The 25,531-nt window shown below is 29.5% G+C and overlaps 1 protein-coding gene across 2 annotated transcripts in view; it reads left to right on the top strand.

Moving 5' to 3' along the window:
* The window catches only part of LOC123261785 (GATA-binding factor C-like), an 83,023-nt gene that overhangs the window by 16,129 nt on the left and 41,363 nt on the right, over positions 1–25,531 (top strand). For both annotated transcript variants that reach the window (XM_044723579.1, XM_044723578.1), the window contains exons 2-4: positions 5,626–6,057; positions 19,743–20,804; positions 23,617–23,762. In XM_044723579.1, the coding sequence (XP_044579514.1) occupies positions 5,880–6,057; positions 19,743–20,804; positions 23,617–23,762 (1,386 nt within the window). In that variant the 5' untranslated portion in view covers positions 5,626–5,879. The remainder of the gene's footprint in view (positions 1–5,625; positions 6,058–19,742; positions 20,805–23,616; positions 23,763–25,531) is intronic.

Here is a 25,531-nt window from a genome sequence, read left to right as displayed (position 1 = left end):
TGTCCAGGAAATTTTGTTGCGTTTTGGTGTGATTCAGTGTATGGTGTAAATGTGGATCAGAATTTTTTGTTAGTTTAGTGCAGGTATTAGTGAGATGAAAAGAGGGTTTAAGAGAAACCTGATGGTTCTAATTTTATTGTTGAGACAATTTAGTTTTGGAAAAAATATTAGTGACGCAAAATTTTTGGAATTTGAATGAAAATTTTTATTAAAAACAGACACTACTTTTTTACTCAAAAATGTTTTTTAAATTGTCTGATACTTAAATTTTTTTAAATTAGTAGCTGTAATAGATTTGAAGTTTTTTATAATTTATCTTAAATATTTTTGAAGTGAAAATTAGAAAAATTCACAAAAAACAATTTAGATATTTTTTATCTGATGATTTAAAAGCTGTATAAATTTAAATAACATCTTGTGTATTATTAAGAGATTTTATATAGTGAAAAAAGTATCTTGAGAAAAGTTTAAATTTTGAATTACTTGTGTAAAAAATTTATTATTTAAAGAAATAAATTGTACATTAAACAATCTGTATCAAAAAGAAAATGTTTTAAGACAGAAAAAAAAACCAAATTTTATAAAAATGCAACAATAGATTTCTCAACTCAAATAAAAAAAACCAATATTATATTTACTTATTTTTTGTTATGATCATAAACTTATCTAATTTAAACATATTCATACATTATTTATTTATTTATTCAATAATTTTTTTGACCCTGAAAGTTGAATTTTCTAAAGCTTAATAATGTAGAATATTATTTAAAAACAAAACTCAATTTTCCCACAAAATTACTAAAAATATACAAAATAAAATGAAATTAAATCAAGATGATGCACTTTGAGTAAAAAATCGAAGTTATTTTCCCGACAGTGTCATGATTATAAATAAATATGAAGTAACTTATTTCAAAATTAATTCTGTCAATATAGTTGATAATTTAATAAATGACATAATAAAACACGAGCCAAGAGAGGAATATTAGTTTATTAGTTACCGTCGGCCAATACCAGGTACCTTTGACTCCTAAAATAAAAGCTTACATACTTAAAATATAAAACAACATGAAGTACTAACATAAAATAAAGTAATAATTAATAAAATATAAATTTCGACATGATTAAGTCGGATAATTATTTACAAACAAAATAGCTTGAATAACGATAAAATAAAAATATAATTAGTTTCTCACATATTTCTTAGAAACAAACTAAACCCGTCAAGTTGAAGCGGAACACGTCTGTCTTGCTGGTATATAATGTAAAGGAGAACAATAAACGGGTCTGTCAAGTTTTCCCGTCCTTTGGGTATTAACTATATCAAGTAATAAACAATCTGAAAATGTTAAGATTCTTCAATATAAATATTAAATATATTTAATATAATATAATTATTTATATTTTATATTATATGTGAATTAAATTTATATATAAGTATAAACGGAGCGAATGAGTTTTAATCGGATGTACGGTATAGAATGAGGAACCCTCATATAAATGACCATGTATACACCAGACAAGATATAATTGCCTATTTGCAAGTATAATTCCCGGCGGTTTGTGTTTTCATTTTATTACCCGCGAATTGCACCCGCTTATTAGTGCAGCGACGCATTCACTTAGAATAAAGTTATTTATAAATATTTTTATTAATATTTCATTGCATTGCAGTTCTATTATGATTCGTTCGAATAGTTTAGTTGTATTAGTACTGATTAGATACCATGCTTGTTGAAACCCGTTTAATTATTGTTTATTTCAAGTTACATACATCTTACTGTTATTATTTTCATTACTAATTGTTGTTTGATATATTTTAAGAATTTCACATGACTTGCATTAGCACACTCAAAATTAGTCAATATCTATTTTTAGCGTCAGCCCTTATTTCAAACTAATTTTAGTTTCTTCAATTTTCATTTGATTAATATAATTTATTATAACATAAGAAAATTGAAATAAGAAATTACATGTAGAAATAGCATTTGCTAATATGTGTTTAATAATTTATCATTTTATCAAACAATCAATCCATTGTTGAAATTTACAGTCAATTGAAATTACCTTAACATAATCTAAAGTTAAATTGGTACTTGTATTTATCGCACTTAAAAGAAAGCTTAAGTATAGTTTATATGAGAAGTATTAAATAATATATCAAAATATCAAAACATACTTAAAGTCTAAGTGTTAAAATTTTTGTTGCATAAAAATTTTTAAATTCATAAAATAAAATATTCGAAAATTCTCGTAAAAATATAATATTACATTTTTAACTTCAAATGACGACATTACTCAAATATTACATTTTTTTAAATAAAATAAAATTTATAAATGCAATCAAATCATCTATTTACTCGACAATTATATTTTGTCGATAAATATTACTAGATGTTAATAATTATTAAAACAATATAATTTTTTTTTCGCATTGAAATTTAAATAACTTAATTGCATAAATTTATTTATTCTATAAAAAGTTAATTTTCTAAGATTTATTACTGACTCTAAAATGATTTAATTACCAGCCAGTGACTCATAAAATATTAAATTATAATTATGAAGTTAATTACAATTCTAATATTTATTTAACATTTACAATAAAATCCTTGTTATACTAAGTGAATGTTTATTTACTTCTAATTCACAAACTATAAGTGTATATTTTGATTACATATAGCATAAGAACTTGAGTAACCAAAATAAATAAAATCTCCAAGTCTCAATTCTGACACTCATACTCGGTTTTATTTAAGTTCATCGAGTTACACTTGCCATGGTTCTCAGCAGGGCGCGTGCGACGGCAACAAAACCGTTTTGTGTTCCCTATATTCCCAGATATTGAATATAATATTTGGACACAAAAGATACCTATATGTGAACCGCACTATTATATATAGAGTTTATAATATATTATATATTATATATTATAACATCCTACATCGACCTCAAAGTATTTTTTTTTATATTAAGTTACCAAAATGACAGCCAGTCCTTATACGCTTCAGTTTTTAGAATCTGGAATTTAATAAACTCTTTCGGTAGTTTTTATATTACCCAAAGTAGCGCTCAACTTTCTGTTCTTAATAAAAATTAAAATGATTTTAATTACATGAATAAAATCAAGTCAGTAAAAATTTTTTTTCGAAATTAAAATTCGCTCCATAAATCCCAAAATTATTTCAAGTTTTTAATAATAAAAATTTACCGTCGGACTTTGTTATATATATATATATATATATATATATATATATATATATATATATATATATATATATATATATATATATATATATATATATAAATTAATTTCCATCAATTACTACTAAGTTCAAAATATATTCACAATACACACTCAATATAAATGATTAAATAAAAAAAAAACCACAAGGATGTGCCTGTCGTAAAAGTTGTTAATAAAAATCAAAAAAGCAGTCCGAGTGACTTGATCTTACTTTTTTTAGCGTGTAAATGCACGAGGAAGATTTTGAAGTAGACGAAAATGACAAGGCTGTGGTTCTGGTATTTGGATTGGTGAATCTTATATTATATACCTTATAGTTTTCGAGATCGACAGACTGCTGAGATATATTTTAAATAATTTTTTTATCTGACATTCAATTCATACATGATGACTTTTTATACTTTGTAACATATGTATATAAAATATATAATATGTACGAGAGAATGGTACAAGTCCAACTTTCACATACAGAGAAATAATTGGAAAGTCAATTTTTAGTTCACTTTATTATTTTATTAATAATTATATTTTATTATATTATTTTATGTTTTTGTATCTATAATATATTTCTATTAGATTAATATATTAAATAACATTTTTTTTCTGTCAATTAACCTGTAATTAAATAGCTTGGTTATAAATTATAAGCTCCATTTATAATTATTGCATCTTTTAGTGTTATAAATATAATAATAATAATGATAATATAAACGTATAAATAATTCTTATATTTTATATTTCTCAGATCACAAGTACGTGTTAATGTTATCTATTGGATATTTTATTATTTTAGTTACCAAAGTCTGATTACCAAAATTCGATAAGATTGCGCCGGGGAAAAGATCAATCGATCGTTATCATATTTATTTACGTGAATACGATATATTTCAATCAACGTTTTATTATATTTTAGATTTATATTTTTTTATAATAATAGAGAGTTTAAATTAATTATAATTATAATCATTTCCTCGTAAAATTTATATTGTACGTTTGTAAGTAATATATTACAGTCATTATTGCCAGTGATTTATAAATTAATTTTTACATACATATTTGCTATATTGGTATTTAAGCACCGTGATTTTTAATTATCTAATAATTTTATTTTCGACGAAACAAAATCGCTTATCAATTGTCTTCAAGTCCAAGTTCCAAAAGTATATCTTTTTTATAATAATAATTAGGTTTTATTTTTATCACTTTTTACATTTATTATTTATAATAATAAATTATTAACCATTTCATAATTTATCGAAGAGTTATAAAATCAATGACGCTTAGTTAATGTGTAAAAATAAATTTTGAATTAGTAGACAAAGTAAAAAATGTTGTGGTAGTCTTGAAATTCTTACAACTTGATAAAATTGTTTTTTACTGCAGTAATTAAGTTATAATGTGTTATTATAGTCTTTTTCATTAAATGAAATCAAATCTTAACGACTTTAGCATTTAATATATATATATTTTTTTTATCATCTAAAATTGATTAGGGGCTCGTTTTTATTTTACTTATTTTTTTCAAATTATCTTTTATATTTTTTAGAGTCTCAACTATCATAATCAATAGACGGTTTTCGCTTTATTGATAACTTTTGTACCTATATTTAGAGAATTTATTTCAATACGTACGAAATTTAATTTGGAGTAAATCCAAATAATTCTTCATTAATTAGCGTATTATCGAAGTTTTCCAAGACGAAGTTACTTAATTTTCATTTAGTTGAATTATTATAATCCTAATTTATAAATTTAGTTTTACCTAAAAATAATCTTATCATACAAGTTTTTTCGAACACATATTCGGATATATCTTATCATTAGTTCTCGAGTACTTTATATTTGACAACGATCTAGTGTTCCCGCTTATATTTCTAAACACTTGGGGTAAAACGGTTCTCAGTATTTTTTAGCAATTAAAGTTTTTATTTGAGTCGTTTTGCTTATTAGCAATAACTCTAATAGCTTTATTTATTTCATAATCCATTAAATGATATATTTATTTTTTATCAATTATTTCTTAGATATTCGTGAAAAAAATCAGCGGTCACTCTCAATAACTTTTGATAGCGTAGAGCGAAAAAAATAATAATTCATGATAAATATTAATTTTTATTAATATATAATTTTATATACTGTTTTACTCCCTACTTAAATATTAACTGTCCAATTAAAAATTCTCATGTGTGTTTTTTACTCATCTATATATTTACGTTTATTTTTATCTTATCAAATCGCTGATAAAAATTAACAATTGACGAAAACTTTTTTAAAATCGCACACCGTTCATTCTACGCATTGTTCTTGTAATTATTCACTTATTTTTTAACAATTAATATTGATATAACAACAATAATAACAATAAATTTCTATTTCAGATAGTCATTGAGGTGTAAAAATAATTCACGAGTGTCAAAATCTCCGGAAGCAACCCTCAACCTACAACAGTAAGGGAAAGCTAGCTCTGTTGATTACCTGGTGTTTCACTTGCTTTTGCGTGTGATACGCACACGCAGTAGCGTCCCCACCAGTCCTCAATCCGGACAAAAAAGGAAAAGAAGATTATTTTTCTCTCAAACCGGACGGGGCGCTTCGAAGCGCACGAAGTAAAGCTACAAAAATTCTGGACATAATGGACATGAGCAGCGATTCGACCCCGACAAGGTGGTACGAGCCGCCTAGGAGTTCCCTCGAGTCCGCGGGTCCTGGAGGCGCGGGTGTGCCTGGAGTCAACCCCGACTACAGAAGTTACTACCCTCATCCAGCACCGACGCCTCACCACCCCTCAGCTACCGCCCACTACGCTCACAGTGAGTACAAACTATCTCTATTTATCAATTATCATTTACCTCATTATTTTTCTTTTTAATTAAATGTTTTGCGTACAAGAAATAGTGAAAAAAAATTAAAAAATTTAATTTATAATAATTAAAAATTTTAATTTATAATAATTAAAATAAATTAAGAGTTAATGTAACCTTCATTTTTTAATTTTTATCTTGAGGTGTGCAATTTGAATTTTAAAATTACTAAAAAAAAAAATTACATCAAAAAAATTAAATTGATTCGAGAAAAAAATTTTTGAATCAAATAAAATTTATTTAACTAAAAAAAAAAATGAGTTTAAGAATTTTTTTGTCTTGATTCAAAATAAAAAAACGCTAAAATAATTTTCTTGATTAAAAAATTTTTCTATTGAACGAAGTTAATTTTTTTCAGTCTACTTTTCATTAAAAGCTTTCATTCGTCTATTTTCGTTCTAATAAAAACCTCTGTATATACTCTGGAGATCTCCGAATATTTAAAGTCTGGCGTCGGGTTTCCAACCCCCGAATCGTCTCGCCCACGACTAGACTAGACTCACTCTTTACTACTATCCAAACATACACTTGTACCGTCCAACACATTATATTAATGAGTAAGCAGCTTCTTTTAATCTCTTGCAATAAGTGAGATGGTAAAAGATTGCCGGGTCGATCACCCTCTCGATTTCCTCGGATCCTCGTTGGCATGTGCCAAGTATTTAACACGCTTCGCCGTCACAAGAACAGCGTCAATGTTATCGCGACTTTACATCCGACTCTTTCTCGTCTCTTCTCATTTATCCAACTTAAACTAAACTCTTGATTCCTTTTTCTTTTTTACCATTACCATTATTATTATTATTATTATTATTATTATTATTATTATTATTATTATTATTATTATTATTATTATTATTATATCGTTCCTTACAGTCAACACTCGGCTAAATAAAACTAAACTGAGAGCCTGTTAAATATTACCAAGTGAGCGTGATTCAATTTGAGCTTGCCGATTTTATTCGTGGAAACGTTGACCAACATCCTAGTCGCTACATATATTTATGTGTATGTATAAACAAACCGAGATATTAACTATATACATATTCACAAGTATATGAAGATATAACTACACTTACTAACTGTTATACATTTAGCGATCTACATGTGTGTAGATAAAAAAAGACCCATGTAATTCGAAACTCGATACTTGGGCCCTTGGAACGCGATATGTCTGATTTTGCCGACATTATCATACTGATCGTAGTTCGTAGTTCGTAGCTCGTGGCTCTGCTCCCTTTTCAAGATTTTATTCGTCTCTACACTTGTGTTATAAGTATCTCTGCTCCAAAAGCTTGACCTCGGATCTCAAACTTTTCGGCTACTTGTCTTACATTTTAGTTTTTTCACTTCTATTCGGTTAGAATGGAAATAAATATAATTACTTGAAAATCCAGTAAAAGGTCTAGATAAAATTATTAATAATTTATGGCTGATATTTAATATATTTTGAACTTTAAATTAATAAAAAAATATTATCTTTTGTTAACTGATAAATAGTTATTAAAACATAAGTCGATGTTTGGTTATTAATGAAAATTTGGTGCAGAAAATTAAAGATAACTAAATCGATAAATTTCACTAAATATAAAATATGAAGTAATGGTAATTAACAATTTTTGATAAAAACTTAATTAGTATTGGTAGCTATACTAGTTGTTGATTAATATATATAATTAATATTATCTTAATGTTCAATGTTAAAAAATGGATTAACAAATTGTTTTTAATTAAATTTTCTTTAATTTTTATTATCATGATCAACAAATTGATTATAAGATAGTGATGTCAGCCAAATTCACTAAGTGTGTTATATATACTTATACATCGTTGTATATGAGTACAATTAATAACATTTTGATGTAATTTACAATTACTTCACCAATAGATTGAAAGTATAAATAATTTAAATTATTTTTATATTAAATTCTCAATTACAAGAAGTAACATTTTTCTTCTACAATGTACACGTATAAAAATAAAAAAAAATTATCAGATATATCAAATTTCAATATAATCAAAATTCATCACGTATAAGTAGTACAATAGGATAAATATGAATGTGTAGCGGTATTTAATGTTGATCAGACATTAAGACAATCTAAATATGAATACGAAAAGTTTTTGTGTAGTTAATCATTAAAAATCAGATAAATTTATTTTGAATAATTTCATCAAATCTTTTAAAGATATAAAAAAAGGATAAATTTTATTTATATGAATCGTTTTCTGCAGATTGTTAAAATTAAAAAAATATTCTGACGAAGGTTTTCGTTAATATCTTGATAGAGAGAGCTAGAGATAGTTCGTGAGAAAAGCAGCATTAGTAACGGATAAAAAGGAAAGCAGTAGCACAAATTCAATGTCGTGCCCGAACAACCGTAAAGTTTTGAAGAAGCTAAGCTATGTCTACACTGAAAAAAAAATTAACTTTATTCAAATTTCTTGAACCAAAAACTCATTTTAAAGAGCTTCATAGATAGCCTTTAAGTAAATTTTACTCGATTCAAGAATTTTTATTCTAAACTCGAGAAAATAAAACTCTTTAAAATAATGTTCTTGATTCAAGAATTTTTCTCTTAAATCAAGCTAATTTATTTTTCAATGTACAAACCAAACAGAGCTTAATGTCTATTGTCTAGCACTAGGAATATAAAAGTAGACAAAACGAAGAGAATAGAGAATAGAGAGCAAAGAAGATGATATTGTCTTCTAGACATGTAAGTGTAGTATACAGGGGTAGGGAGTGAATAAGAAGGCGTAAGAGCACGGCGCAGTGGTTGCGGCAGACAGGAAGGAAGCGCAGCCAACCGTAAAGCCACGGGGTCTGAGAGAGGTGCATACATAATTGCAGGCCACAGGGAGGCGCGCGCTGATGCTTCAACTCTTCGTTTTGTAGGTTACATTACATTATGTGTGTATGTCCTCATACTTCATACTTATACTTACATACTACACGCTCGATACAAACTTGAGCTCGAAACGTTTAAGAATATGCCTCATCTTTGTTCCTGCTCCCGTGTTTATCAGATCAACTGTCACGTTTGATCGATCATTGATCCATTGACACTGGAGCGCGGGTTTTTTCGTCCACTCACTCCCCAGAATAAATACAACAAAATTACATATTTAAAGCTAACCGTTGAATCTTGAATTGAATACCGATGTATGTCGCGTTGCGGTGATCGGTGATCGCTCGTGGGGGTCAAATCAGGTTTTTATTTTACCATACTCTTCGGATCTCAGATTTTAGATCTCAGATCTGAGATGTGCGATTTAAGAAGGGGCTATACGCTTAGTGGAAGCGTTTATAATACAATAATGAGATTATAACTATAACACTTGTATTAATATATACATTAATAATGATTTTATTTGTATTTATTTTATCCACATACGTGGATTTACATGTGAGTTAGTGTCGGTGTGTTGAGACGCGAGAATACACGGTGGCTCGCGGCTCTTGGACGCCATCTTGTGCAAATGTACACGGCAACCGAAGGCGGAGCCAAGAGGAGACTCGTGAACGGATCATCTCAGTTGCAGCCGCGAATTCGCGAATTGTAATATGTTTGAATTTTTTGATTTTTTAAAAGAAAATATTGAGGAGTTTAGGTTGAAAAATTACCGGTTTAATTACAATGTTTGTTACTTAAGAATTGTAAATTTTTTAAATTAGATGAAATAATTTTTCAATATAGAAAATTTGAAACAAAATTTTAATTAAAAATTTTGAAGGCAATTTTTTCAATAAATAAAATTGAAAAAAATTTTTTTAGGTTTTAAGCCGATTAAATATAGATAATTGATTTGATGATTGAAGTTTTTTTTTAATTTTTTATGATGTGATTTATCAATTGATATTTATTTGAAGTGATTATATATAAATTAAAAAAAATTATTATTAGGTTTTGAGTAACGGGATAAAATTTATTATTTCAATAGGATTGTTTAGGTGCAGTGAGTGATGAAAGAATTTTAAAATTAGAGTATCGAAAAACTGTGAAGTATACGGGTCAATTTCACGGTGAAAATTGTATGTTATTACGGGGATAAAGAACAGGAGGAACGAGGGAGAATAATGATGAACTTAAAGAATAAAAACGTACATCTTGCTAGAACTATATTGCGCTGCTGGGGGCACTTGTGTGCATGAGATGTTATTTTCTTAGTTTTTTTTTCTTATACACTCCACGTATATAAATTTATCGGGTCCTTATTATTGTTAAATATATATACCGATATAAATAACATAACAATAAGTGTAGTGGTGTTGAATCTCGGTGGGTTCAAGGAAGTTCACGGTTTATACTTTAAACTCTAAAAATATATTTATTGAGTGCAACTTTGAAGAGTTTTTATTTTATCGCGGATAATTGTTTTGTTTACGGTCATTTTTATAGCTCTCTAAGTGCATGGAGCAATTATAAAAATATATATGTGAATTGAAAACAAAATTAATGTATAAGTAATTTAACGCACTGGTTAATTATTTGTATTTGGAGTTCAGTTATTTTATTAAACAAATACCTGGAATATCTGTATATTCATAAGCGCAACGACGTGAGTAATTGCAGTTTGTTATCCCTCGCGCGTTAAGATATTATATGTACAATTCTACTTTACTGGAGATTAAGAGAAATGCATGAAAATGAGAGCAACCCGATTCAATCTCACAGTTTACTAAACACTAAAAAAAATATAAATATATATATACTTGCATTCAATTCAATATAAAATTTTTATCTATCAAATTTAAAATAAAACATTAAGATAAAAAAGATTTAATTAATCGAGTGATTAGTTCATTCTTATACACGGAGAGAAAAGAATAGAACTCATTCCTATGTAGAATGATAACCATTACCATGTTACAAAGTAACGGAAATTTTTGTGAGAACCCTGTGTAAATTTGCTAATAAAAATCTTAAAAATTGTGATAAAAATATGAACAATCACTCATTCGATGCGGAATTAAATTCTGAAAAGAATGTTGTTCTTTTTTTATTTTTTTGATGAAAATTTCAATTTGTTATTAACAAAAAACATAAACAAAATAAAAAATTTCAGTTTTTCGTAAATAACTCAATAACTATTGGTGACATCAAAAATCGGAAAAAAGATTCTTAAAGAGGAGGAAATTTCTGAAAAAAGTCTCGACTTCCGGAACTCTAGCTTGAAAAACAATAATTTTTATTTGATGTTGAAAATAGAGTTCCGCGCAACTGCTGTCGTATTTTAACATCGGCGCGGCCGTGTGACAAAAGTCGCGCGGAACCCTATTTTCAACATTAAATAAAAATTATTGTTTCTCAAGCTAGATTTCCGGGAGTCGAGACTTTTTTTCAGAAATTTCCTTCTCTTTAAGAATCTTTTTTCCGACTTATGATATAACCAATAGTTATTGAGTTATTTACGTAAAACTGAGATTTTTTATTTTGGTTATGTTTTTTGTTAATAACAAATTGAAATTTTCATAAAAAAAATAAAAAAACGACAATATTATTTTCAGAATTTAATCCCGCATCGAATGAGTGGGAATTGTTCATATTTTTATCACAATTTCTAAGATTTTTATTAGCAAATTTTCACAGGGTTCTCACAAAAATTTTCGTTACTATGTAACATGGTAATGGTTACCATTCCAACATAGGAATAAGTTCTATTCTTTTCTCTCCGTGTAAGATATGACTAAAACTCTATTTTTGGAATCCTGGTCAAATTATAGCTCTGATGAGTCACCAGAGGGCAATTACCATTATTTTCAAACTGTATATTCTTGTTTGTTCAAATCTCAAAATTTTTTGAAACATAAAAGTTTTAAATACGATAAACAATTCAAATTGAATACAAAATGAAATTATGATGAATAATTAATGGAGGGGTTGAGTTTCAAAAGGGTATCTTTTCATTTTTGATTAGTCGAGACAAAAAACTGGTTATATTCAATTATAAATATTTTTATTGAACTTTTTTAATTTAGCTATAAAGTGCTATCGGTTATGAAGCTACAATTCGATTTTCATTTACAAATCTTTATAATTCTCGAGGTAATTAATATTTAAAAGTTCAAAAAACTGCTCTTTTAAAATATGAAAAGATACCCTTTTGAAAATCAGCTCCTCAATGATAAAAATTCAAAATATTCAAATAGACATGTGGAAAAATTATAAATGTAAATTTTCGAGTTTAGTAGGGCAAAAATAAATTTCTTATCGAAATATAATCATAATAAGTAAAAGTTAACATGAAATTCGGAAAATGTTAATACGTTTTATCAAGTAGCAATGTTTTATCTCAATACAAAAATTGATCGATCAATATATTGCAGTAGATTTCTTTGGTATAAGTTGACTTTAATCACGATCTAGGAATCTATTTATCACGTTTTCTACTTGGATGTCAGATTTACAGAGTAAAAGTGTCGGTAATACATAAACAGCTCAGTGCTTTACTTAACTTCTTTATAGCAACATACCTGACGGTAACTTTTTGCAGTATTTAAAATAAAATAAACATATATTTTTCTATTCATCCCAGATTGATTTAATCCCGGAGGTGTCTTAGCGGCACGGAAATCGCACGTCTTTGGTACGTGATCGATTCACCGATCATGGAGACTCGGAAAAAAGTGAGTCTTGAGGTTGAGCTAGCATAAGATTGTCGGCAATGCTTAAACATATAAGACTATTGCTGATGCACGACATCAAACGCATTTAAATTAATTCTAAGGAGTATCCTTATGCAGACGTGTCATGTTGTTGCCATAATACGATATCATATGATGTACAGATACAGATATACACACCAATATCTTGCCACTGGAATTATCGCTAATTTATACACTCGGCTCTTATAATTGTTTTTCTAAAGAGATTTATTTAAAAGCTGTTTATAAATTATATTAGCATTCGCTGGTCATACTCCTTTCGCTCTTCATCCATCAGGATTATGTTCGCTTGAAGGATCCCAGTGACGCTGAGGAATGCAGGCCTCTTACCGGGGTAAGCTAACTAACTCTCTATCTCGTTAGTCGTTAGTCCATGCTCTCTCGTGTCCACTCGCGTGTACATTTGATATTATATCTATCAGTCTGCTCGTATTATATCCTCTACTCGTCTATTACTTCTGGCTGGTAATTTACTCGCTGTTAAATTCCCTAAATTTATCTTTATCTCTGATGGTAGCTCTGACACTTTGTCTGGGAAATAAACACCAAGAACGTTGCTCAATATTTTCTATTACACAGAAAGAAAGGTTCACTTGAACCAAGAAAATATTTTTCTTCCGAATTATTTTCTTGGGCGAAAAAAATTTTTTTTTTGACACAAGAAATTGCACTTATTCCAACAAAATTAATTCCTTGCTTCAAGAAATACGTATCTTGATCCAAGACAATTTATTTAAGTCAAGAAAATTTTCTTGTTTTGAAAAAATTTCTCTCTTGCTCCAAAAACTTTAATATCTTGATGTAAATTTTCATTAATATTTTTATTAACTAACATGTCAAATGGGAAGATCAAGTAATATTGAATCATTTTTTTTCATTCAATATGTATAATTGCGCTCTAAAATAATCTAAAATGGGTATCAAATATTCAAGAGAAAAATTTTCTCAAGGTAAGAAAATTTTTTTCTCAGCTGAAGTAGGTGGCGCTGCTTTCCCAAAGTATCTAAAAATCTTGATCAAATATAAAAAGTTATTGTATCAAGTATTTATGATAATTTGAATTAAGGAAAAATGACTTCCACCAAGAATAAAATTTCAAGAAAAATTTTTACTTCGGCCACGACAACTTCGGTCTTCCTTCGGGCACCCGAAAATTTACTTGAGCCAAGAATTTTGTTCTCGAGTCAAGAAATCTTTCTTTCTGTGTACTTGCTATAAAAAAAAATATAACAAATTATAATGACGGTTTTTATAAAAGTGAAAACATTGAAGCCTTGACCTTGAAAAGAGGAAGAAATTTATCGCAAGTTGTAAACTGTAACTGTGTATTTAAACTTGTAAATAAAGACTAGACACACCGGTCGATTAGCATACGAAATTGTCGCCGAACTGGACCCCTTATTATAATACAACTCTCCTTATCCTTCTCTTTTGTGTTTATCTTTCTCTCTAGTCTTCAACAGCAACGAATCGATGTAATCGCCGAGCATTTTATGACTACGCTCGTCGAATAATACACGTGTAAGGACAACTTCATTCTCTGATTAACGTTTATTTGTAATATGTATATACATATACTTTTACGAATTTATAGTGGGTGTATACAGAAAAAAAGGTTTACTTGAAGTAAAAAAATTTTTAGAAGATTCAAGTTGTTTTAGAGTCAGAAGAAATTTTTTTCAGACAAGGAAATTTTCTTGGATCAGTAAAACTTTATTTCAGCCAAGAGAATTTTTGTTTCTTTTTTAAACACACTGAAAAATTTTTTTTTTCTATGTAGAGAATTAAAATCAAAAATATTTACAAGAAAAAAAGTCCCACAATTTGTACTAATAGCACTACACAGAAAAAAAAATTAACTTGATTCAAGAGAAAAATTCTTGAACCAAGAATATAATTTTGAAGAGAGTAATTGTCTTGAATCAAGACGAAAAATTCTTGAATCAAGTAAAATTTCCTTAAATCAAGAAAAATTTTCTTAAATCAAAAATTTTTTTACTAAAACCAAGAATATTGAGCTCTTCAAAAATATATACTTGATTCAAGAACATTTTTTTTGTCAAAGGACAAAATTGTGGTAGAATTATTTAAGTTAAACTTGTCATGTCTTACGTCAATAATAATAATGTTAATGATAATGGTAATAGGGGTAGAGATCAGGAAGAATCCATATTTGATAGACTATCAGAATAAGCTTGCATGAAAATCCATGTGAGTCTGGCAGGGAACCGGATGCGCTATCCACCGCCATCTTGATCTCCTCGTTCGTGATATAATGGCCACCATCTACATTTTTAATGAATATTCATCGACACATTCCGTCTTGGTCTTACGAGTAAGACGCGTGTGTATATATATGTATATATAGTCGTTTCTCTGCACGATCTGCTGTACATTTGCCGCGAGCGTTTCAGTTAAGGATAAGAGTATGGATGTATGTGTTCGACTCCGGCATTATCTAGGAGCAAGACAGTCTTAATACTAATTATCACTTGCGGAATTCTCCGCGGTCTTTGTCGTAATCATCACGAATAGAAGGAAGAAGGAGTAGTTGTTTTTGTTGATTGATATTCCAATCGATGGATTTATTATCTTCATGACTTTTCAGTAAGTATTACATCGCATTTGTTGTAACAATTACAGTAACAATTAATTCTTATCCTCTAAAATTTAGATCACTTAATTTTTTATCATGATTGAAATAGATCTGATCGATTATTACAACTTACGGTCGTTAGACAATCAAGTTAACATTTAAACCGCTTATAACCTGATGAAAGATATATTTTTATCGCACTCAATAACTTTCATAACAAGAAAATTAGTTATTTGATTCGTGATAATTACTTAATTAATTTAACGAGCTCCTAATTTTTATCGTAATGTCTTTTGAAAAAATAATTACAAATTGTTTCACAACAATAAAATAAAATCAATTTCGATGAAATTGATAATTTTTTTATTAAAAAAAATAAGTAGCAAATTTTTCCAATTATTTACAATCTCTCTTTCTTTAATAAAAATTTTTTTTCTAGTTGCGAAGTAAAATCTAACTAAATGCCTCAAACTTTTTGTCGCCAAAACTGCCGAGCAAAATTTCCATAATTCAGAATTTCAAAAAATAGAATCGATCATTTATTAAAATTTATAATATTGACCAAACTAAAATTCCTTTTGGATTGATTTAAAAACGAATTTGTGGTCTGAATTTCATGGACCAATATGTGGTGGTCTGTCCCTCGAGACTGGTAAAAGATGTGTAACATCCCGAGTTGAAAAAATTAACTTAAATGAACTTAACTGCTATATAAAACAATTGATTTAAGCTCATGTAAGTTCATTTTTTCGACTCGGGATATCGCAACAATAAAAACTTAAAAATAAACAAATAAAAGAGACTAAGAAAAGAAATATATAATAAAATAATAAAAATAAAAATAAGCATCGGACTCCCGGGCGATCTGGAGAACTATCAAGGAAAAGCGGCAAGCGGCGCCGTATAGGATGCCAAGCTGTTTCTAATATGGCGTGCCTTGAGAATTCTCTCTCTAACCACTTTGCTTTTTACACTACAGTGGTTCTGCAAACGAGATCAGCTCTCGTCTCATCTCTTTTTCTTTCTTAAAACTCGTGCTCCCTCTTGGTTGCTCTTTTGATATAAACTATCAACCTCTTGCTCCAGCTCGCTCTGTATTCCAATCCTGGATAGGACTGGAGCAACATAATATAAACAGTAGCACAGAATATAGAATACAGAAGAGTATCGAACCAGAATCAGAACCAGAAGTAAAATCACCATCAGCAGCTTATATTTCTCAGCAGTGCTCCACTCTGTATCTGTTGGAATAAAATTCTCAGTGGATAGGAATCCCGCGACATTTGTCACTGCAAGAGTTGAGACTAGATATGCAATAATCCTATCCAGCTATCGATGCGCCTGCCTGGTAGCTACTTTGTCGACGAGTCACGTGTGGATGCAGAGCTTCCAGCTCCCATCCTATCCTGGCAATCGCTTTTGCTACTTATACTACGCTACTGATAAAAAGAACTTAACTCACCTCTATTCCGGATACATACGAGATACCTTTTTGCTTCCTTCCATTTAAGGTTGCACAATAGCAATATAAACATTCTTTCCAGTGTGAAGATTAAAAACCTCTAAGTACATAGGATATAATATAATAATATAAAACGATACAATAGATAAAAAAAAAGTTTTTGACGGGCCAAAAAAAAGGCCCAAGTCGGAAAGTTTTGAATAAACCGACCGCGACTTAGAGCGCGAGCGGCGGCGATTCATGTATCATTTTTTGCTCTCCATAATCTGACACTTGTTACTCTTAAAGAATGTTGTTTTTTTATCTGGCAACTTTAACCGGCAACATGATTTATATTAAATAATAAAACCTTACAAAAAATATGGGATGGTATTTTTTTGTTTAGTGTTTTAATAAAATTATTACTCTCACTAAAGAGTCGAGGAAAGTGTGAAAATTATTGAGGTAATTAATGCAGTTATATATATGGGAGAGAAGAAATTAAATTCTAGAAGATTTTCATTTTGTGATTGACAATTTTTAAGATTTTTATTAGGAATTAATTATTATATAAAAAATTTCGAAAATTTCATATGGAAAATATTTTTAAAAACTGAATGCAAATTAAAAAAAAGTTTTTTTTTTTTTTATTTCATGATAATTCGTTAAATTAAATGGATTAAAAAACTTATTCAATTTTCTTACTTCCAAAAATTTTCTGCTTACTCCAAAACAACTCAAGTCATCCAAAAATTTTTTGGTTCAAATAAATTTTTTTTTATGTACCCTCAAAATATTAAGCCCTACACCAAAAAAATCGATTTTTAAGTAGAGCCAAAAATTATTTCAACCCAAGAAAATATTTATGAAAACAAAAATAATTTCAGGTGAAATTAAATTTTCTTCAGCAAAGAAAAAAAAATTTTGCTTGGGCTCAGACAGATATTTTGAACTTCCTTTTTTCTGTGTACTAAATAATAGATGATAAATAAAAATCTGAAGGTCCTTTGAAGAGTGTGTGCTGGAAAATACAGCCCACATATTGCGCGTTATCAAGAAAACCTGGATATAGTTCTGTTGGATACTGAAGAAGAGAGAAAGAGAGAGTTGCATCGGTTATTTTGAGGTGGCAGGCTCGACCCGGCAAGAAACGGTCGATATATCGATCCTGCACGCTCCGAATAGAGCCTCGGTGCCAGGTAAGCCCAGGTAATAAGAGCCGCGTGCCGAGTCGACGCCAAACGAGAAAGAATCCTTTCCATTCGAATGCCTCTTGGGAAAAAGAAAGTAAACCAAGTGGGTGGACTAAGTAAGCTACGTATACATATGACTAGAAAAAAGAAAGAAAAAAATAGTTTAGTCTAGTTGTAATAAAAGAAAAGCAAGAGCCCTAATGTTACACGAACGAGAAGAAAAACTCGGGCCTTGAGTATGGTATCACGCGATCATCGGATAGACGGCGTCGCGACGCCTTCTTGCGCATTGCCGACACGATAATCCTTTTCAAAGAATTCTTTTCGTTTCACCTACTTGTAAAAATGTCGAACTGGAATCTCATTTTTGTTTTCTTGTCTTCAACCTCTTATTTATTTTAATTAACCGGGAAAATTTTTAATTAGATTTGTATCTAGAATCTAGATGTTGATAATAATAATGATAATATATGATGTGAGAGAAATTTTGTTTTTAAAAAATGTACACTCACTATTCAGTGAATAAAAAAAATATAAAAACTAAAATAAGATGTCATGAGGGTGATCAAGTTCACATGTGCACTAACGAACGGTTAATTATCCGCGTAACTTGCGGTACTTATATGGAGAATGAAGAGCCGAGAGAGAAAGAAGAATCTTATGTATGTTCTCGCCATGCACATACGAACAGTTTAAACTTATGTCGGGTCCATAGTTAAGTAAAATCGCATAGATAAATAACTAAGTAACTAAGTACGTATACATGTATACACACGTGTGTTATACTATGTGGTGAGATTGATAGTGATATCCAGTGTACTTTAGGTTGCGCGTATTTAATTTCTGACGTAACGAGGAATAAGGAATTCACCTATTCTTGGGTCCTCTTAATTAACCCATCGCAATTAGCTTTCCCCAGGGCAAAAGTCACTTGCAAAAAGCCAATTATTCGAAACACGCAGCACGTACTTCAGTCACATGACGCCCTTACTTTTATTACATTAAGCTCCTAATCATTCTTGCTGGTATTTATTTAAATGTATACCTCATCGTTATAATGAAAAAAAAATTTTTTGTTGAAAAACTAATTTTTCTTGACTCTTGTTTTAGAAAATAAAAATTATCTTAATTAATGTTTTCGCATAGAGAAAAAAAAAAGTTTTTTACTGCCTAACCAATTTTTTTGATTCATCAAAATTTACTTACAAAAACAAAAATTCTTTGAATTGTAGTATAATTTTTTTGAGCTACAAAATTTTTCCTTACTCCACAATTTTTTAAGTTTTTTTGAAAACTATTTTTGTCTAATTAAATGTATTTTTTTGTGTAGATAGAAAAAATTTTCAATTACAAAACCAATTTTCTCAAAATTTATATTATTTTAACTAAAGTACATAACAAAAAATTTTGTGTTATTGCGTCAAAAAACTTAGTGTTAAAAATTTTTGTGTTAAATATTTAACACTTATGTGTAAATTTAAGATTTATTCTGTTAAATCAACACAAAAAAGTGTTAAATATTTAGCATAAAAATATTTAACACAAAATTTTTTGACGCAATAACGCAAAATTTTTTACTGTGTAAAGTTTTTCCTTACTCCAAAACAATAAAAGTTTTTCTAAAAAATTTCAGGGTCCAGAAAATTTTTCGTGTTACAATAAATTATTCTTCTCAAAATCTCAAATGATATTTCCATAAAATCCTAAAATAATTATAACGTTTACTGTCAACAGGTAGAATGTCAGGAACCGGGGTGTCAGGAGCACCAGTGAGTCAGGTCTGCCGTCCACACTTCCACGGTGGACACCCCTGGCTGTTGAGCGCTGAAGCAAAACCCTGGTCATTTCCAGCCACAACCGCGTCGACGGGTGGCGCTGTAGAAGACAAGCCTCAGAGTCCTCTGGGTTCCTCGTTACCTCCCACCTCTGTGAGCTTATCGAGCCACGGGATAAACGGAGGGCACAACGCCTTCTCATTTCCCCCGACGCCCCCGAAAGACGCGACCCCAGACAGCATAACCACCAGCACGAGTTCGACCACCAACACCACCAATAACAATTCGGGGAGCAACAACAACAGCAACAACCAGGGCTTGGGCGGCGGAAGCGAATACCAGGTAGCGGTAGCACACGTAGCGGCAATGGGAGCAATGGGAGCCTTCATTCACCACCAGGATGTTCTGGGAGCGACATCTGGGGGATCATGCGACGTAAAACCCTCGGTGATGCTGGGTCATCATCATGGCGCCCCCTCGCCTCCTCACCAGCACAATTCTGGAAACAACAACGGAGCCGGCGGCCAGGTGAAGCAGCGGGAAGGTAATAATAGCCAATCGACGAATAACGGTACCGGAGCTGGAGGCTCCAGCAACTCTGGCGTAAATGGCCAGCAACAGCAGCAGCAGTCGGGAAATCAACAAGCGAATGCCCAACAGCAGCAACAGCAGCAGGATTACCAGAATCCTGGGGGCGCAACTTCGCCATCGTGCAGGGACTCCTATCATCCCGCCTCCCATCACCATCATCATCATCACGCGACCTCCAGTTCCCAGTATGATCCCACGGCGAGCGCTTACAACATGTATTCGCACCTTCAGTATCCTACCCATCACGCCCACAATCCTCACAACGGATCCTCGTTGTTTTCTGGGTCCCATCACGCAACCGGCGGTGTACCCGGCGTTGTCAGTCCTGACGCAAAACTTCTTGGCTCCTCGCACGGAAACACCCCTAATTCACCCGGTTCCCAACAACAGCAGCAGCAAAAGCCGAGGAACAAGTCCAGAACGTCCGCCGGTAAGCGGCATTTTCTTTTATTATTTTTATTTATTTTTTATCCTTTTATTTTTATTTTGTTTATTATTATTATCTTATATGGAAAAAATGTATAGGCAAATGTGTAAAATATTTATATCCACTGTCTACAATTAAATTAGTGAAAAACCACTTATTAATTTTTTTTGTTTTTAAAAATATCCAAAGTATGCAACTACACTAAAAAAAGAAAAATACAAAAATTACCTTTTTTAAATAAAAACTGGAAAATTTAATTTGAATTATTTTTAATACAAAACTGGCAATTTAATAGCTTTGAATTTTCTTTTTCATCAACAAACAAGTAGATCTAACAAAAAATTGTTCAAGTACATTCTCAGCGACAATGTACATAAATTAGACATTAATTTGGATATAAATTTTTTATACGCTTGTCTCTTTGTTTCATACATATATTTTTTTCCATTAAGAATTATTATTTAAGCTTGGTTTATGGTTTAATTAACATCCTTGGTTTGCTTCTCATTTATTTTACTAGGTTGAAACTTTTTATTTATTTTTAATTACAAGTGATTACCTTTTATATGTTTTATTTAATTAAAAAAATTTGTTTTATTTATTTTTCTTGAAGTACGTATTCCTGGAAGTTGTGAAAATTATGTCTGAGAAAATTATTTTTGAGATTATTAAGTGAAGAATTGAGAATAATGTACATGTTTATTGAGCTTTTAATTAAGAGTAAAATAAAATAATTTTTTTTCCCTAGATCAATCTCAATTTAATTAAAAATAATAAATTGTTGATCATTAATTTTTTATTGAACAAAAAATCTTTAAAAATTTCTTTTTTAAATCAAAAAATCAATAAACATTTACAGTAATGATTATTCAATAAACTTTTCACCAAATAATTAAAAAAAATTTTTTTAGCATAAATATATTTTTAATAACGTCCAGAAATATGTTATCAATTAAATTTTTAATTATTATTTATTAATTATTTTATTTTGAGAAAATGGACGTTATTGGACAACACGATTGTATTTTTGGATCACGTTATGACCTATTTTGTTGAGTGGCACCCACCACAATCGCGCGCACCCTCGATTATCATACGTGATAATACAATGATAAATAAAAAATGAATCAAAATAAAAAAAATTAAATTTAAAATTTGTCTAAAGGCCTAGGAAGCATCTACAGGCATTACACATGAGCACGTTTATTTTATTTAATTTATTTTTCGATGTGGTGTGGCTAATTCACAAGCAAATCTGTATCCACCATCGATTATTCTTCTACTTGTTTCACAGACTGATAGAGTCTTATCCTGATACAATATAAAATATAAAATATATACTTAACAAAATTATAAAATAAAAGATTGCCACAGTGCAATTACACGAGTAGGTCAGTTCCGTTGTGTTAAAAAACATCCCTAATTTCGCTAACAATAGACCAACGATTGCAATAGCTCTCTAATTAAACTCTTGCGACACTCGGCCGCGCTCGGTCTGCCGTAGCGAACAAAATCTAAATAGAAATAGAAAACACACACGCCAAGACTAATATGCTTCAAAGTAATGCGTGGATTTCAATTTGGATTAATATTTACATGTGTCTTAAAATATTAAGTCCAAGGAGTTACAATAATGATAATAATTGAATTGAAAATTGCTAAAAGGACTGACTTATTAAATGCGTGAGAGTTTTCTAACTGTATAGTCAGACTTAAATACGTAAAAGTCTTTAGTTATTTGCGAGGAAATCAAACCCAAGAAAAGTTATAGCTTGCAAAACGGTTTAATTGCTTCCCACGATGGTTTCGATACGCAAATTAAAATCTATTCAAGGAAAAACTCGTTTAAAAATAATCTGATTATGTTACATTGCAAATCCAAAAGTTTTATTTTTCAATTTAAAGTAAAACATTAAGTCGATTTTAATTAATTTTCTTAACGGTAAAAAATCAGATTTTTTTTTACAATTTATTTAAAATTAAAAAAAATCATTAAAATTTTTATTTGATGTTCAAAAATTTGTAATAATTATCGATTAAAAAAAAAAAAATTTTTATTTCCGCTGTGACTATTTAACAAACTCCCGTGAAAATAATAAAAATATTAAAATAATTTGTCTAATTCTCCCAGTCATTATCATTAGTGTTATAATTTATTTAATGACGCTGCAAATATAAACCGCTGGACACACCTCAGGATGAAGAGAAGCAGCTTTATGGTTTGGCTAAAAACAAATAAGATAAATAAAAAAAAAACCGTCTTTGCTTTTACAATCGACAATCCGACACAACCTGCTTTTCCTTTTCTCAATCTTCAATATATCGTTAACCCAATTAATCCTCAATTTTTTTAACCCTGTCCTTCCATAAATAAATTGCTGAAAAAATAACTCACCATTTAACGAACTGCAATGGCAATAAAATTTAATAATTAATAATGTCTTAATAATCTTTGAAATCCTAAGGTTCTGCTTTGCTCTGGTAATCGCTTATTGGTATGTCGGCAATGCATGCGAGTTATTAATGTTTGTAAGACAAAGAAAAATATTATTACTTAATTGGTTAATAAAATTTAACAACAAGTCAATGATATATATTTTTCATTGTCCGAGGCTTTTAAAATTATTCTCATTTAATTGAAATTGACATTATAAATTTTATAAATGAGATTGATTTAATTTATAATTAAAATAAAATAATTGGATATTTTAAAAGTTATTTTAATTATTATTATTAATAATAATTACGATAATAACTGTAATAGTAATTATGAGGATAATTAGGATTGATATGATTGGGATATAAATATTCGTAGAGGGTCGCGAGTGTGTCAACTGCGGAGCAACTTCGACGCCACTATGGAGAAGAGACGGCACTGGACATTATCTCTGCAATGCCTGTGGGCTCTATTACAAAATGAATGGACAAAATCGACCGTTAATCAAACCCAAGAGACGTCTGGTGAGTACTCAATTTACTTAATACAACATACATACATAATCCACACTCATAATAGCAATAACAATAACAGTAATGTGCAACAGAGATTAATTAATCAATTCAATCTCGTCAAGTGCTTTCAAGCAAAACTAACAGACAACATATAATCTATAATATATAACATAATATATTCATTAATCTAGTGTTATGCTCTTTAATATTTGATCATGAGTATTATAAGACAGATAAATTAGTTTGGTGACAGCCAATAGCTCTCGGATCGCATACTAAACATTACTGTTTTATTATCACTTAAATGTTTCGTTAAGATAACTCGGCACGAGTGCCAACTCCTCGTTTAAATCACTATACATTTCTCAACTATATTTTATTTATATTCATCCTTTATACTCATTCTCATGTGTTTTATTATTTTATCTCTTAAATTAGTGTTTTGATAATTTAATACTTTGATTTAACGACTGTGATTTTGTTTTATTGAGACTGATAAGTTTCTCTTTCTAATTTATGGTTAGTAATTATCAATGGGTCAAAGTTAGAAAAATTTGTCTTTTAATTAGTAATTAAAAAATGATTAATGGTTTTACTGTCAATAATTAAGTTCATTATAATTTTTATCATGAAAAAAAATGAACAAATTTCATAAAAAATATTTCAAACATTAATTTGAATTTTAAAATCATTTATATAATTTAAATTGTGATAAGTATTTTCAATTTCCCAAATTAATCACTTAAAATTATTAAATACTATAAAACTTGAATTTTTTCAATGAAACAATTTGTAACCCCAACCCATCAGAAAATGAAGACAAATGATTTAAGATCATTAATATAAATTAAGGATCGGTTTTGAGTGTGTTTTTATAAATAAGGTAAAACTGGTGAGGATTGGAGCTCAAATATTGTGACAGGATGATGATATATGGGCACGCCCATCCATCCGTCACCGAGGAAAAGGGCTTACTCAAACAACACAGCCTTATTCTTTTTAGAATAATTCCCTTAAAACGTTGATGACGTACCAATCCTCAGAAAACGTACATACATGCACACATACACATTCAGTACTGTATAATACAATATGCGTACATATAATACACGTGAGTGCGTTACCGCAGCTAATAAAATATGTATCGGTTTTATTTAAAGTGCCGGTTGTCGCGCGGTTAACGTCACGCGTCCGTACAGCCTATAATTTAAATCATTACCACGTGAATTTTGTATTATATGTACACCAGCGTATCCACGATTTTTTATTTGACAACCACGTGTTTACGTTCACGTACATCATACATTTTATTTGTGTACCTTACTGTATATAAGGGTAAAACATTTTTATATGACAATGACAAACATTTTATTCCCAACCGATCACTGTTTAGTCTATTACTTTTTTGACAATCACGCGTTTGGTCGCAACTTTAATATTCATTTTTTAATGCGTGAGAGTTTTACGTCTTATTGTGGTAAATTACTGGCTGTCATAATAAACTCAAGAAATTAGTCTAAAGTATAGAAAAAATAGTTATTAATTTCTATGTTAATTAAAAAAATGAGTCAACTACTTTTATTTTAAAATTTTATAATTAAAATTTTTTATTTTATTGATTATTAAAATTTACAACGTAAATTATTTCAAAGTAAAATTAAAGTATAACGACCCTTGTCACATATGGGACTGAAAAAAAATAGAGTTGATACGATCTAAAAAATAAACCGACCACCGGTTACAATAACTCATGTATAATGTACTCGCATTAAATCCCT

Source organism: Cotesia glomerata, linkage group LG3 (assembly GCF_020080835.1).
Source record: "Cotesia glomerata isolate CgM1 linkage group LG3, MPM_Cglom_v2.3, whole genome shotgun sequence".
In the NCBI taxonomy this organism is placed as follows: domain Eukaryota; kingdom Metazoa; phylum Arthropoda; class Insecta; order Hymenoptera; family Braconidae; genus Cotesia; species Cotesia glomerata.
The sequence above is the reverse complement of the archived record's forward strand: the minus strand, read 5'-3'. Positions and strand labels throughout refer to the sequence as shown.